This window comes from Narcine bancroftii, chromosome 12, assembly GCF_036971445.1.
Source record: "Narcine bancroftii isolate sNarBan1 chromosome 12, sNarBan1.hap1, whole genome shotgun sequence".
Taxonomy (NCBI): Eukaryota; Metazoa; Chordata; class Chondrichthyes; order Torpediniformes; family Narcinidae; genus Narcine; species Narcine bancroftii.
This window is the reverse complement of record NC_091480.1, coordinates 37,889,855-37,907,077: the sequence shown is the minus strand read 5'-3', so window position 1 is coordinate 37,907,077 and position 17,223 is coordinate 37,889,855. Positions and strand designations below refer to the sequence as shown.

General features: G+C 45.2%; 1 protein-coding gene across 2 annotated transcripts in view; it reads right to left on the bottom strand.

Annotated features, from left to right (window-relative positions):
* tfcp2 (transcription factor CP2) overlaps positions 1–13,963 on the bottom strand; it is a 118,651-nt gene extending 104,688 nt beyond the window's left edge. Inside the window, exon 1 of one of the 2 annotated variants that reach the window (XM_069906541.1) lies at positions 13,786–13,963. In XM_069906541.1, the coding sequence (XP_069762642.1) occupies positions 13,786–13,910 (125 nt within the window). In that variant the 5' untranslated portion in view covers positions 13,911–13,963. The remainder of the gene's footprint in view (positions 1–13,785) is intronic. The other variant, XM_069906542.1, reaches the window with a different exon arrangement.
* Positions 13,964–17,223: the final 3,260 nt, after the last annotated feature.

Sequence of the window (17,223 nt, the reverse complement as noted above, 5' to 3'; positions counted from 1 at the left end):
TAGAGGACCCATGATTCGGAGCCGAACAGGAGTGTGGGTATGACAACGGCTCTGTATACGCTTATCTTTGTGAGGTTTTTCAGTTGGTTGTTTTTCCAGACTCTTTTGTGTAGTCTTCCAAAGGCGCTATTTGCCTTGGCGAGTCTGTTGTCTATCTCATTGTCGATCCTTGCATCTGATGAAATGGTGCAGCCGAGATAGGTAAACTGGTTGACCGTTTTGAGTTTTGTGTGCCCGATGGAGATGTGGGGGGGCTGGTAGTCATGGTGGGGAGCTGGCTGATGGAGGACCTCAGTTTTCTTCAGGCTGACTTCCAGGCCAAACATTTTGGCAGTTTCCGCAAAGCAGGACGTCAAGCGCTGAAGAGCTGGCTCTGAATGGGCAACTAAAGCGGCATCATCTGCAAAGAGTAGTTCACGGACAAGTTTCTCTTGTGTCTTGGTGTGAGCTTGCAGGCGCCTCAGATTGAAGAGACTGCCATCCGTGCGGTACCGGATGTAAACAGCGTCTTCATTGTTGGGGTCTTTCATGGCTTGGTTCAGCATCATGCTGAAGAAGATTGAAAAGAGGGTTGGTGCGAGAACACAGCCTTGCTTCACGCCATTGTTAATGGAGAAGGGTTCAGAGAGCTCATTGCTGTATCTGACCCGACATTTATCTTTACAGGAGGGGGGCACAGGGAGAGCAGTATCTATATATATATCTATATATGAAATATCATCAGATGCAAGGATCGACAATGAGATAGACAACAGACTCGCCAAGGCAAATAGCGCCTTTGGAAGACTATACAAAAGAGTCTGGAAAAACAACCAACTGAAATACCGCACAAAGATAAGCGAAAACAGAGCCGTTGTCATACCCACACTCCTGTTCGGCTCCGAATCATGGGTCCTCTACCGGCACCACCTACGGCTCCCAGAACGCTTCCACCAGCGTTGTCTCCGCTCCATCCTCAACATCCATTGGAGCGCTTTCATCCCTATCGTCGAAGTACTCGAGATGGCAGAGGTCGACAGCATCGAGTCCACGCTGCTGAAGATCCAGCTGCGCTGGATGGGTCACGTCTCCAGAATGGAGGACCATCGCCTTCCCAAGATCGTGTTATATGGCGAGCTCTCCACTGGCCACCGTGACAGAGGTGCACCAAAGAAAAGGTACAAGGACTGCCTAAAGAAATCTCTTGGTGCCTGCCACATTGACCACCGCCAGTGGGCTGATAACGCCTCAAACCGTGCATCTTGGCGCCTCACAGTTTGGCGGGCAGCAACCTCCTTTGAAGAAGACCGCAGAGCCCACCTCACTGACAAAAGGCAAAGGAGGAAAAACCCAACACCCAACCCCAACCAACCAATTTTCCCCTGCAACCGCTGCAACCGTGTCTGCCTGTCCCGCATCGGACTTGTCAGCCACAAACGAGCCTGCAGCTGACGTGGACTTTTTACCCCCTCCATAAATCTTCGTCCGCGAAGCCAAGCCAAAGAAAGATATAGAGTATAGATAAGAATTAATAAGGGAAAGAAAGGGAAGAGAGGAAGTAAGGAGGGAATTAAGAGAGTGACCTTTGTTGTATATGAAAATTAAAATCTTTTCTGGGGGGGGCTGGGTGGGGAGGAGTTACGGTCACTGCGAAATCAGTTGACGCTTGCGAGTGAATTCGCAAATCCAAATGGAGAGGGGAGATGTGGTTGCCCGACAAGGGATAAAGGGCAACTCAGGAAGGGGAGGGGATAGTGGGGTTAAAGAAATTTTAGATAGGAGAATAAGGGAAATGTTTGATGTTTTAGAAATGTTGTCTTATAAAGTGTCCAAAAAAAAAAGCAGAAATGGATAAGAAGGAAAGGTGATGATGAGGAAACGGAAAGGAAAGATAAACAAGGTATGAAATGGCTATGTTGAACTTTCTGACTTTAAATATTAACAGAATACATAACCAAATCAAAAGGAAGAAACTGCTAAATTTACTGAAAAAAGAAAAAATTGATATAGTATTCGTGCAAGAAACACACTTAACTGAAATGGAGCACAAGAAATTAAAGAAAGATTGGATAGGACATGTAACAGCAGCGTCATATAATTCAAAAGCGAGAGGAGTAGCTATATTAATCAGTAAAAATGTACCAATTAAAATAGAAGAGGAAATAATAGATCCAGCAGGGAGATATGTAATGATAAAATGTCAGATATATTCGGAGTTTTGGAATTTACTCAATGTATATTCACCTAACGAAGAAGATCAAAAATTTATACAAGATTTTTTTTGAAGATAGCAGACACGCAAGGGAACATACTAATAGGAGGGGATTTCAACCTTAATTTGGATTCAAACATGGATAAAACTGGGAAAAAAATTAACAGAAAGAACAAAGTAACCAAATTTATAATTAAATCGATGCAAGAAATGCAACTTTTGGATATATGGAGGAAACAACACCCAAAGGAAAAGGAATATTCATATTATTCGGGTAGACATAAAACATACTCAAGAATAGACCTATTCCTGTTATCAGCTCGCATGCAAGACAGAGTTAGAAAAACAGAATATAAAGCTAGAATATTATCGGACCATTCACCCCTGATATTGACAATAGAGTTAGAGGACATCCCTCCAAGAATGTATAGATGGAGATTAAACTCCATGCTACTTAAAAAGCAGGACTTTAGAGAATTCATTGAAAGACAAATTAAAATGTACTTTGAAATAAATACAGAATCAGTGAAAGATAAGTTTATACTATGGGACGCAATGAAAGCGTTCATCAGAGGGCAAATAATAAGTTATGTAACTAAGATGAAGAAGGACTAAAATCAGGAAACAGAGCAGTTGGAAAGGGAAATAGCAAATATAGAAAAAGAATTAGCAATGAAGGAAGACACAACTAAAAGAAGAGAATTGGCAGATAAAAAAATAAAATATGAAACACTACAAACATATAAGGTGGAGAAGAACATAATGAAGACAAAACAGAAATATTATGAACTAGGAGAAAAAACGCATAAAATTCTAGCATGGCAGCTTAAGAAAGAACAAACTAAGAGAATGGTATTGGCATCAAGGAAAAAAGACAAACAAATCACATATAATCCAACGGAGATTAATGAAAACTTCAGAGAATTCTACGAACAATTATACCAAACTGAAAACGAAGGGAAAGAAGACAAAATAGATGAATTTTTAACTAAAATTGAACTACCGAAATTACAAATAGAGGAACAAAATAAATTAACAGAACCATTTGAAATAGTAGAAATACAAGAGATAATAAAAAAACTACTGAATAATAAAACACCAGGAGAGGATGGATTCCCAATAGAATTCTATAAAACATTTAAAGATTTTTTAATTCCTCCCCTCCTGGAAGTAATCAACCAGATTGATAAAACACAAAGCTTACCAGATTCATGCAAAACAGCAATAATTGCAGTAATACCAAAGACAGGGAAAGATCCACTTGCACCAGCGTCATATAGACCAATATCTTTACTTAACACAGATTATAAGGTAATAGCTAAACTATTAGCAAACAGATTAGCCGACTATGTACCAAAAATAGTAAATCTAGACCAAACTGGATTTATTAAAAAAAGACGAACAACAGACAATATTTGTAAATTTATTAACTTAATTCATGCAGTAGAAGGAAATAAAGCTCCAACAGTAGCGGTTGCTTTAGACGCAGAGAAGGCCTTTGACAGAGTAGAATGGAATTATTTATTCAAAGTACTACAAAAATTCAGTTTACCAGAGAAATATATTAATTGGATTAAAGCATTATATAAGGGGCCATTGGCGAAAGTGACAGTAAATGGATATATATCAAAACAATTTAACTTAAGCAGATCAACAAGGCAGGGATGCCCACTATCGCCCTTATTGTTCGCGTTAGCCACAGAACCAATGGCAGAACTGATAAGAACAGAAAATAAAATAAAAGGGATAAAAATAAAAGACAAGGAATATAAAACCAGTTTATTTGCAGATGACGTTATAGTATACTTAACAGAACCAGAAATATCAATACAAGAATTACATAAGAAATTGAAGGAATATGGAGAAGTGTCGGGATACAAGATTAAAGCAAATAAAAGTGAAGCAATGCCAATGAATAATGCGGATTTCTCAAAATTTAAGAAAGAATCACCATTCAGATGGCAAATGCAAGCAATACGATACCTAGGTATACAAATAAATAAAAATCTCGGCCATCTATATAAACTCAATTATTATCCACTAATGAAAAAAATTACAGGACGACTTAGAGCATTGGAAAGACTTACCATAACACTAATAGGAAGGATAAACTGTATTAAAATGAACATTTTCCCATGCCTATTTCAGGCATTGCCAATACACTTAACGGAGAAATTCTTCAAGGAGTTAAAGAAAATAATAAAGAAATTTTTATGGAAAGGGGGGAAACCGAGGATAGCACTAGATAAATTAACAGAATGGTATAAACAAGGAGGCTTACAACTGCCAAACTTTAAAAATTATTATAGAGCCGCACAATTAAGATACCTATCAGATTTTTATCAAACAAGGGAAAAGCCAGATTGGACTAGATTATAACTAGATAAAATAGGGGAGAAGATACCCGAACATATATAATATAAATGGGATGAAAAATTGGTACAACGTAGGAATTCTCCAGTATTACATCATCTGCTCAATATTTGGAAGAAGATTCATGTAGAAAGGAATAAAACAAATTACCAACTACCAAAACTAATATTGACGCAAAATCAGTTAATCCCTTTTACAATAGATAACCTTTCCTTTAGAGAATGGGAGAAAAAAGGGATCAAAAGAATAGAAAATTGCTTTTCAGGAAATAAATTATTATCCTTTGAACAAATGAAGGATAAATATAATATAACTCACGATACAGTGTTGGCATACTACCAACTGAAATCCTACTTGAAGGACAAATTGGGAAGCAGTCTGAGGTTACCAGAGAGAAGTAATTTTGAATATGTGATTGCAGTCACAATGATAATCAAAAAAATTATAACAAACATGTATATTAAACTACAAGAAAAGGAGAACGAGGAAACAAATGGTAAAACTAAACAAAAATGGGAACAAGATCTAAACATAAAGATAAAGAAGGAAACATGGGAGAAGTTATGCTCAGGAACTATGAGAAATACAATAAATACAAGGTTACGTATGATACAATATAACTGGATACATAGGCTATATATTACACCTCAAAAGTTAAATAAATGGGACCCAACAGTATCTGACAGATGTTTTCGCTGTAAAAAGGAAATGGGAACAATTCATGCAATCTGGACATGTGAGAAAGTGAAAAAATTTTGGGAAGATCTAAACCAGATATTAAATAAAATCACAAAAAGCAATATATCAAAAAACCCAGAGATCTTCCTCCTAAGTAACATAAAAAACAAAGAATTTGGACTTGATTTGGATGGTGCACAAAAAAGATTTGTTAGGATAGCCCTAGCTGTAGCAAAAAAATGTATTATGTCAGCCTGGAAATTAGAAGATAACTTGAGAATACAACAATGGTATATAGAAATGAATAAATGTATTCCATTAGAAAAAATAACATATAATTTAAGAAATAATATTACAATATTTGAACAAATATGGGAGCCATACATGAAACATAATAGAGAAAACCTACCAGAGACATCTACCACCTAAAATGACAGAAGGAGAAGAGAATGAAAAGAACTGACTCAGTGGAATTTCTTGTTTATTTTTATTGAGTGACAACATTGTTTGACGGGTTTAATGTATCTTAGATTCTGAACTTTAAATGAATGGGAGGGGAGGTAGGGAGGGTGGGATGGGAAGAGGAGGGGGGGGGAGAAAACGACACTGTATATATTTGAAAAGGAAAATGTATGTATCTTGATCAATGTGGTTTATAGTGTGAAAATTTAAAAAATTTAAAAAAAGAAAGGAGACCAGAACTGCACACATACTCCAGATGCAGTCTCATCAGTACCTTGTACAATTGTACTATAATCTCCCTGCTCTTAAATTCGATCCCAATTTAGTGTCACCAGAAAACCAAGATACTTGACAGATGTCTCAACTGCCGACCCTAGCGCTCGCTCTGCAGAAGATGATGTTGGAGCCTCCCATGCTGACTCGCATCACGTGGCTCCTGACACAGGCTATCACCAAAGTCCTGATCTAGCCACTGGATCCTACTCACACCCCCCTCATTACTCCTCACCATTCCACCCCCACCCCTCCCTACACCTCCTCTTCTCCCCTACCCCCCAATCCTCAGACCTCATCTCTTCCCCCCTTTCTCTCTAGCTATCCTCCCTAGCCCCTCTTCCCTGATCTCTCCCACCCCCTCCCACTCCGACCTCCCCAACCCCTCCCCCTCCGACCTCCCCCATCACCCTCCAAAACACCGATCCGCACTCTAACCCCCTGTTTGGTTTTCACCTTCCCTTACTAATCACAAAGCACCAATGGCACAGGAATTACTTAAAGTGATACGTGAGTGGAACGATAAAGGTTGAGAACCACTGTAGGGGATAAACCTTTCCCTGTAACTCAGTTTTTGAACTCTGGGCAACATCTGTAAATCTTTTCTGCACTCTTTCTATCTTATTGATATATTTCCTGCATTTAGGTGGTCAAAATTGCACACAATACTCCAAACTTGACCTCACCAATGTCTTTTACAACTTTATCAGAGCATCCAAATTCCCATACTCAATACTTTGATTAATGAAGGCCAATATGCCAAAAGCTCTTTACAACCCTATCCACATGTGATACAACTTTGAGGGAATTATGTGTCTGTATTCATTGATAAAGATGACAATCAACAATGGTCCCAGCACCGATCATAGTGAGGCATATCACTAGTCACAGGCCTCCAGTCTGAGAAGCCATCATCCTCCACCACTCTTTGGCTTCTCCAGTCCAGCCACTGTCGAATCCAGTTCATTACTTCACCATGGATAACTCGCATCTGCCGATCTTCCATGTGGGATCTTCCTTGTGCCAAAGGCCTAACTAAAAAATCCATCCAGACAACATCTACAGCCTTCCCTTCGTCAACTTTCCTGGTAACTAATAACGTTGATAGGACAAGTAAACTGTGTGAAAATGAATATCTTTCTCCGTACACAATTCCTTATTCAGTCTATTCCTTGCAGAATTCCCCTAAAATTCTTTAAAGATTTGAATGCTTTGGTGAGGACTTTTTTATGGAGAGGGAAAATGGCAAGGGGGTCACTGTAGAAATTGACTTGGAAATATGCTTCAGGAGGATTGCAACTTCCTCATTTTCAAAATTATTATAAATCGGCGCAAATGGAATTTATTAATAGAATGTTTGAAGTGGATAAACCCTTGGTTTGGGCTAAGATTGAATTGTCCTAGATTAATGAGAAGAGAATGTATTATTTTCTTTATAAATGGAATTCTCATCTTTTTCAGTGTTATAATTTACCAGTTTGAAACATTTAATGGAATTATGGAGCAAGAAGAATGAAATTATAGGTACTGAAGGTAAAATTTTGGCTAAAACTCCTTTGTATCAGAATAAACTTTTTTTCTTTTTCATTAAATAATCAGGTTTTGAAAATGTGAACAGAAAGATATTAAGTTGGTTGAGGATCGTTATGAAGCTGGGTATTTTATTTTGTTTCAAAGAATGAAGGAGAAATACAGAATTTCATCAAATACTCTGTTTACTTATTATCAGGTTAGAGCTTTACTCTTCGATAATTTTGGGTGTACGTCACAGTTGCCTAGGCGGTCTAAATTTGAAAGTTTATTTACTGAAGGGGGTAAGAAGGGATTTATATCTGAGATGTAAGCCAGATATTTATAAAGCTAGGCTCAGATGGGAAAAATATTTGTCTATATCTATTTCTCAGGATGATTGGATGACCATATGTGAGGATAGTATGACTAAATTAGTGAATGTAAGATATAGATTGGTTCATTATAATTTTATACATCAGTTATATTTAACTCCTGATAAGTTAAGGAAATATGTTTATTTTTTTCTGATTTATGTTTTAGGTGTCATAAGCAAGTTGGTTCTTTTTTGCACTCCACTTGGTTATGTGAGACAGTTAAACCTTTTTGGAATAGAATTAAGGAATTTTTAGGTTGATTTAAATTTTTGCATTGACCCTATGGTATTTTTATTGGGTTATATTAAAAAATTGAGTTTGGAATTAAAATTAGATAAGTTTCAAATTGCTGTTTTGAGATTGGCATGAGCTGTGGTAAGAAAATATTTGGCAGTTACTTGGAAAAATTAGACTGATTTAAGTATTCAACAGTGGCATATGGAAATGAGGTCCTGTACTCCGTTGGAAAAGATAACGTTGTGGCGGCACACCATTAGGCAGGCAAACCGGCCCCGCTTGTCACGCACGTGGCGGGTCAGCCGGCCAAAATGGCACCGTCGGGTTTCCTCCCGACCTCGGCACTGGGCTCGGAAGCCCGCGCTTGGGGACCCACATGACACCCCGGTGACATCGGGGGCCCCCAGCGCGGTTCTCAGCCAGGTCTGGGCTGGGAGTATAAGACCAGTCAGGCAGCCTGCAATAAATCAGTTTTTCCTCACTGAACTCAACCCATCTGGTTGTGCAATCCTTAAGTTAGCAGTGTAGCCGCCACTACATTTGGTGATCCCAACAGGTTCAAATGTCTTTGAACCCAACATGAACAACCATCAGCCATCAAGCTTCCTGCCACACAGAGGCTCATTTTTACCTCTGCCAGATTTCATCGGATTCGACCAAGTTTTACCATGTGGTCGCCGCCCTAGACTAGGCCACCCCCAAATGAGTGCTGCACCTCGTTCAGCACCCACCCACGGAAGATAAGTACGGGACCATTAAGCGGGTGCTCATCGGCTCCCTCGGCCTCTCCAGGTGCCAGCATGCTGCTCAGATGCTGCACTTCAACGCCTTAGGGGACAGAACAATCGAGTTGATGGACGAGATGCTCGCGCTCATGGGCGATCACACCAACTGCCCACTCTGCGAGTGCATCTTCCTCAACCATCTGCCTGAAGACATCTGGCCGTTACTGCCCCAGGAGAGCTTCATCGACCCTAGGAAGGTCACTCAAAAGGCTCAGGAGCTATGGCTCGAACGATTCCCGGAGGGCTCAGCAGTCCAGCAGGTTATGAGTCACGGGCATGACCAGCCAAGCCTTTCTCTAGCGCTGCAGTGGAACACCCGGCCCCTGTAGGGGCCTCAAAGAGCATAGCCAGAAGCAAGTCACCCACTTCAGGCCTCTGCTTCTTCCACCAAGGCTCGAAAATGTCATCAGCCCTGCTCGTTTCAGGGAAACAAGCAGGCCGGTTGCTGTTAATGGCTGCGGCGGCTGGCCAAGAACACAGCCTTCTCTACCTACGGGATTCAGTCAGCAGCCGACGCTTCTTCGTCGACACCGGGGCCCAGATCAGCGTCATCCTGGCCACGGCCATCGAGTCCCGGAACTGGCCTCGAGGACCTCCCTTCGGTGCAGCCAATTTGACATAGATCCAAATGTATGGAGACAAGACCGACCACTTCCAGATCAGCCAGTGGAAGTTCTCGTGGAGGTTCACTGTTTCATTCCTTCCAACCGCCATCCTGGGTGTTGACTTCCTCCTCGCCCACGGACTCCTGTTCGACATTCGAGGTAGGCAACTGGTAGATGCCCGTATCTTCCAATCCGTTCGCCTCAATGCCTCCCGCACAGAGCAGCCGCAGATGGCCACGATCAGCACGCCCAAGGTCAGCGTATCCTAGATGAGTTCCCATCCCTCCTCAACCCGCAGTTCTCCGCCGCCTCACCACGCCATGGGGTGTTTCATTACATCCCCATCCAAGGCCTGCCGGTCCACGCCAAGGCACACCAGCTCCCGCCAGATAAGCTTCAGATAGCAAAGGAAGAGTTCTCGCATCTGCAGGAGCTGGGGATCATTCGACCCTCCGACAGTCCTTGGGACTCACCACTCCACCTGGTCCCGAAAGCCTCCGGCGGCTGGTGCCCCTGCGGAGATTATCGACGGCTTAACGACGCGACAGTACCTGACCGTTACTCGATCCCTCACATCCAGGACTTTACGGCCAACCTGCATGGCGCGAGGGTATTCTCCAAGGTCAATCTGGTGTGCGGGTATCACCAAATCCCGATGCACCCCAAGGACATACCCAAAACAGCCATCATCACCCCCTTCGGCTTCTTCAAGATCCTACACATGCTGTTTGAGCTCAAGAACGCCACCCAGACCTTCCAGCGCCTTATGGATACAGAGGGCAGGGATTTGAATTTCGTATTCATTTACCTGGACAACATCCTTGTTGCCAGCAGAGACCGGGCACAACACAAGTCTCACCTGCGCACCCTCTTCTCCCGACTGGCTGACTTCGGCCTAACGATCAATCTGGCCAAGCACCTGTTCGGGAAAGAGTCCATGCAGTTCCTGGGCCATACCATTATGGCCGAAGGAGCCACACCTGCCGATACAAAGATCGCTGCAATCAGGGAGTTCCCACGCCCGGACAACCTCAAGGGGGTATGGTCAATTTCTATAACCGCTTCATTCCAGGCGCTGTGCGCATCATGCAGCCGCTCTTCACCCTCATTGTAGACACTTGCCTGGACTCCAGAGGAATTCAAAGCCACGAAAGATGCCCTCGCGAAGGCTACCCTGCTCATCCACCCACGCACCGACCTGCATATGGCACTCTCTGTCGATGCCTCTGCCACAGCTGTCAACACCATCCTGGAGCAGCAGGTGAACAGACAGTGGAAACCACTGGCATTCTTTAGCAGACTTCTTCACCCGCCAGAGCGCAAGTATAGCGCTTTCGATCGTGAGTTGCAAGGCATGTACCTGGCGGTGCTTCATTTCCGCTATTTCTTGGAGGGGAGGCCTTTCACCATTTTTACCGAACACAAACCCCTCACTCAGGCGCTTCGCTATGGCAAGAGATCCCTGGTCGGCCTGCCAACAGCGTCACCTCTCCTCCGTGTCAGAGTTCACCACCGACATTTGGCACAAGGCGGGGAAAGACAACGTGGTCGCCGACGCACTCGCTCGACCAGCCATTTGCGCGTTGACACCCAGCTTCGACTTCGACTAGCTCGCCAGGAACCAGAAGTCTGACAAAAAGACACGGGCCTTCAGGACTGCCATCACGGGCCTGCGGTTCCAGGACCTCCCGACTCCTCACGGTGAGGGCACCGTCCTGTGCGGTCTCCATGGACACCCCGTGACCAGTGGTTCCCCAGCAGTGGCACAGGCAAGTCTTGCACCATATCCATGACCTTTCCCACCCTTCCATCAGGTCCACGGTCCATATGGTGGCAGAACGTTTCGTCTGGCACAGGCTTCGGAAGCAGATTGCGGACTGGGCCAGAACCTGCACCCATGCCAGGTTTCCAAGGTACACAGGCACACCAGAGCGCCCATACAAGATTTCGAACATGTCCGGGAACGGTTCAGCCACATACATGCGGACATCATCGGAGCCATACCCGTTTCCCGAGGAAACCGTTACCTTTTCACAGTGGTAGACTGCTCCACTCGTTGGCCCGAGGCAATCCTGATGCCAGATGCCTCCACGGACTCCTGCTCCCGAGCGCTTTTGAACAGTTGGGTTGCCCGGTTCGACGTCCCAAACCACCTCACCAGTGATCGAGGCGCTCAGTTCACCTCTGCACTCTGGGCACAGCTCACCAACAGGCTGGGGATTGAGCTACATCACACCAAGGCCTATCACCCACAGGCCAATGAGCTAGTCGAGCTATTGCACCGCCATCTTAAGTCGGCACTTATGGCCCGCCTCACCGCCCTGACCGGGTGGACGAACTGTCTTCGGTGCTCCTGGGCATCCGCTCGACACCCAAAGAAGAGCTCACCCAAACTGATCTACGATGCACCGCTAGCCCTACCTGGTGAGTTCATCAACGCACCTCACAACCCCCAGCAGTCACTGCTCGGGCTACTTCACTGCCTCCGGGCCCAGTTGGACTCCTTCACACCCCCACCGCCGCCCAGACACAGCACACAGGCCTCTTACGTCCCCAGCGAGCTGTACTCCGCAGAGTACGTTTTTATCAGGTGGGGCCCGTCCACAGCACCTCTACAAAGACCATACAAAGGGCCGTACAAAGTCGTCCAGCGATCGGGATCCACTTTCACAATGGACATTGGTGGTAAGAGAGAACTGTTTACGGTGGACAGGTTAAAGCCAGCTCACCTCAAGCCCACCGAACCATAGTTGTGGCCCAACCCAAGAAGCGGGGCTGCCTGGCAAAAAAGGACAATGGCGCCGGTTCTTGGGGGGGGGGAAGGGCTGTGTGGCGGTACGCCATTAGGCAGACGAACCAGTCCCGCTTGTCATGTACGCGGTGGGGCAGCCGGCCAAAATGGCGCAGTCGGGGGTTTCCTCACGACCTCAGCACCAGGCTCAGAATCCCACGCTTGGGGACTCACGTGACGCCCTGGTTACGTCAGGGTCCCCCAGCTCGGTTCTCTGCCAAGTCTGGGCTGGGATTATAAGACCAGCCAGGCTGCCTGCAATAAATCAGTTTTTGGTCACTGAACTCAACCTGTCTGGTTGTGCGATCCTTCAGTTAGCAGTGAAGCTGCCGCTACAATGTATAATTTACGGAATAATTACTCCTTTTTTATTAAAGTTTGGAGCCCGTTTATGAGATGTATGGGTTTGAATTTGTAATTGTTTTTGTTCCCCACCGGTGTTGGGGTTGCACCAGTTGATGATTGTTATGTGAGTTGATCTCCTCTCCTATCTTCTATTCTTTTCTTTTGGGGTAGTTTAGAGGGGAGTTGGGAAGGGTTGGGGGTTAGGGTCAGAGGGTGGGGGATTATATTATGTATCTATTTGTATTTTGACTCTGATTGTACAATTTATTTTGATCAAGAAATAAAATTTAAAACGTTCCTGGTAACCTCTTCAATGCACTCTAAGATTGGTTCAACATGACCTACCATGCACAAAGCCATGTTGACTAGCTCTAATCAGTTTTTGGGTATCCAAGTAATTGTATATCTGATCTCTTAGAACACTTTCCAATTATTTGCCTACAACTGACCAGGTTCACTGGCCTCAATTCCCATGGTTACTTTTGGAGCCTTTTTTTTTAAAAGAACAACATGAGCTATCCTCTAATCCTCTGGCATTTCTGCCAGAGCCGGTGAAATTTCTACACTAGCCTCCCTCAAGGTCCGAGGGAATATCTTGTCACACCCTGGCGATTTAAGACAGCAAGCAATACGACACCTAATAGCCTGAACAAGCTTGGGTTTGTCTGATCTCGGAAGCTCAGACTGGTCAGTTCTTGGAGGGGAGACCGCCCAGGAAGACCAGATGCTTTGGGTTTCAGTGAGGGGCGCTGGACGAAGTGGCGACTCTTTCTGCCTTACGGTGGACAAAAGTTAAAGAATTTCCTGCATGTTACATTCTAAATGTAGTAGTATGTGACCATAATGGAACCTTTTCCCTCCTCCTCTTTAATCTACAGGTTCCATGACCTCACTGCTTGTTTTCCTTCCTTCTCTCCACTCTGTGCCTGTTTCCTGACTGAATACTGATGAAAAAAAACTCCTGCTTCCTAAATCTAAGCTTCCTTATTGCTCTTTACAAACGGCCTTGTGTGTTTTGTCAACCACAGGCCCCTCTTCCTACCCTCCTTCTCCTGTCCCACTGGGGCAACCTGCCTTGTGAGGGGCCAGTGAAGTTTCTCCACCCGCTACCATACATCCCCTCCCAGGCTCCGCTTCCACCAACCCTCCCCACCCCTACCTCATGCTGTAGGCTCCTGCCCCCAGCTCCTGCCCAATGCCCGAGAGGCTGGCGTCGAAGTCGTGCGCCAGGCCCGACTCAATCACTTCGTCCGGCATCGGAGGCATCTTCAGCGCCCAAGCCATCGCCACCGCTCCGGCCCCGTTACCCCATCAAATATGGCGCCGCAGCCGCTCCGACCCTCCCGTTCCCCCATCAAAGATGGCGCCGGCCCCGTTTCCCCCATCAAGGATAGCGCCGCAGCCATTCCATCCCCATTCCCCTATCAAATATGGCGCCGCAGCCGCTCCTCCCCCCACCTCACGTTCTCCCCCCATCAAAGATGGCGCCGTCGCCAACCCGGCAAGACTCTCCCACTGGGATCCTCCTGTCAATGAACGCCGACCGACCAATGACCTTCGTGCCTCTTCGGAACGTTTGAGAACCAACCTATTGGCGTGGAGCCTGAAGGCGGGACGTGGAACCCGGTGAAGAAAGGCTGAGGATCAAGCGGGCAGACGTGTCCTTTTCAAGTCGGATCTGCTGTGAAAATAGTTTTTGCAAGGTTCTTCTTTCTGCTTTTGTTTTTTTTTAAATTTGACCTGCTATCAAATTGTATCAGTAAGATGCAGAACAGATTTCAGTGAAAAACATTTCTCACATGATCAAAATTGGCACTGAAAGATTGGAAAATGTCAATTTTACTAGATCTGAAAGCTTGTTCATAAATTGGCTGAACCTCTGAGCAAATGCATTTGGTTATCTCCAGATACAGCAGGCCTTACAATTTCAGATTCATTGTCAGAGTACACACGACATCACATACAACCCTGAGATTCCTTTTCCTGAGGACGAGGCGCAATTACCTCTAATTACTAGTGCAAAAGAAATTACACAACGTACACATGTAAACAAAGACATAAAGTGCAAAAGTAAGGGTCCTTAAAAGAATTCCTGATTGAGTTTGTTGTTGAGGAGTCTGATGGTGGAGGGGTAACAATGAGTCTTGTTGCACCTAGACTTCTTTCCTGAAGGCAGCTGCGAGAACAGAGCTGGGTGATGCAGATCCTTGATGATTGCTGCTACTCTCCGATGGCAGCGTTCCATGTATGTGTTCTTGAAAGGGGGAGTGTCGATGGAGGGGATGGGGTGTGATGAGGTGCAGACGGAGTCAATGGAGGGGAAGGGGGTGAGGAGATGCAGACAGAGTCGATGGAGGGGAGGGGTTGATGAGGTGTACATGGTGTCGATGGAGGGGAGGGGGTGTGATGAGCTGCAGATGGAGTCGATGGAGGGGAGGGGGTGTGATGAGGTGCAGACAGAGTCTATAGAGGGGAGGGAGGGTGATGAGGTGTGAAATTCAAAGTTCAGATTTATTGTCAGAGTACATCCATGACATACATAAAACCCTGAGATTTTTTCTGTGAGTGAGGCAGAAATATCACTTATACACAACACACACCTGTAAACAAATAAAGAAATGAAAATAAACTGACTGAGTAATACAGATGGAAACAAAGAACTCAATGAGTGCAGGGAAGGTGCAAGAATCTGGTGTGGAGGCCAAGATTTGATTAGGCACAAACTTACTGAGTGGCAGAGCAGCCTTGATCATTTCTTCAACATTTAAAAAAAATCAAATGAAGCCCAAGAGTCTGCGGATGCTGGGATTGTAGTACAATACACAAAAGTGACAGGGAAACTCAGCAGGTCATGCAGTATCAATAGGAAGTAAAGGGCAACCAATGTTATGAACTCCGAGCCCTTTGTCAAGGTACAAATAGGCATGAGCCTCATTGAATAGTTGGGGGAGTGGGGGGAAACAAGAGGAGGGGTGGGTGATGGTGACTAACATCAACCATGAGACAGAGTGTGAGAGGGGGGGGTGGGGGGGTGGCTTGGGAGGAGGTGGGGGGGGGAGAAAAAGTCACTGTATATGTGTGAAAAAGAAATAGTGTATATCATATGGCTAATGTGATTTATGGTGTGAAAAATAAAAAATAAAAAAAAAAGAATTAAAATATTTAAAATGAAAAAAAAACAAAAAACCATGAGACAGAGTGCAAGTTAAACGCTAGTTTTAATAGAATAATATATACAGCAAGTTCTTGCCTCTGTGCAAGCCTAGGGCAGAATGGAGGAACATGAGCTCCGGTCGGCTTCCTCAGGTGGTGGCCCCTGGAGACCTAGTGGTGTAATAGTATATCACCATATTCACCCCTACTTAAAGGATTTTGATCCCCCGTACGTTCATAAGTCCAGTATCTGATGGGCTTTCCTTTGTCTCTTGGTCCTTCAGGGTACTGGGGTGGGGGGAGTGGAGGGTATTGAGGGCAGAGGGTCCTGACATTTGGTGGGGGTATGCTGTGAGGGTGTAGGTTTCCCAGTCAGTTGTAGGGTGGGAGTATGCTGAGGGGGTGTAAGGCTTCCCATCAGTTGCAGGGTGGGAGTATGCTGAGGGGGTGTAGGGCATCCTGTCGGTTGCAGGGTGGGAGTATGCTGAGGAGGTGTAGGACTTTCCATACGAGTACTGGTTGTTGGGAGTGTATTGTTCGGCGGGGCCCTTTGGGGTGATGTGATGGTCAGCTGTCCTGGTGTCTGTCGTCTTTCATGCTGGTCCGTAGGGGTCTGCGACTCTCCCGCGTTGTCCATGATTCTGCCCGGTGTGAGGTCCCTGGTGGCCACCGAGTCTTCCCATCCATCCCTGAATGCGACAAATACGTAGTGGGGGTTTGTGTGCCCCAGCTCCACTGGCTCCACCAGTGGGTCCGTTATGTGGGGCCTGCAGTGCTTCCGGTGTCATCAACCATCTAGGCAGCACTGTGCCTGTTGCGGCTTTCCCCATAAAGGAAAACGTTCGGTCATGTGGTGTCGTGTTAGTGGCGGTACACAACAGCGAGTGTATAGAAGCCTCCGGTAACACATCTTGCCATCTTGTCACGGGTAGGTCTTTTGCCTTTCAGGTCAACAGGATGGTTTTCCAGAGAATGGAATTTTCCATTTCTACTTGCCCATTACCCCTGGGATTGTAGCTTGTGGTGCGGCTGGTGGCAATGCCTCTATCCTGTAGGTACTGCTGGACTTCGGCACTCATAAAGGCGGCACCCTTGTCTGTATATATATAGCTGGGGTACCCACACATGCTGAAAATGGATTGCAGGCACTTTATTACTGTGGCTGCCAATATGTCAGGACATGGGATTGCTAAAGGGAAGCGTGAGTATTCGTCTATGGCATTAAAGAAATAGATGTTCCTGTCGTAGGAAGGGAGCGGGCCTTTAAAGTCAAGGCTGAGGTGCTCGAAAGGTCTAGCAGCTTTCATAAGTGTGGATTTATCCGCTGGTAAAACTGCGGTTTGCATTCTGCACAGATGGGACAGCCCTTGTTTACTCTCCGTACCTCCTCTACTGAGAATGGGAGATTTTGGGTCCTTATGAAGTGGAACAGTCTAACGACTCC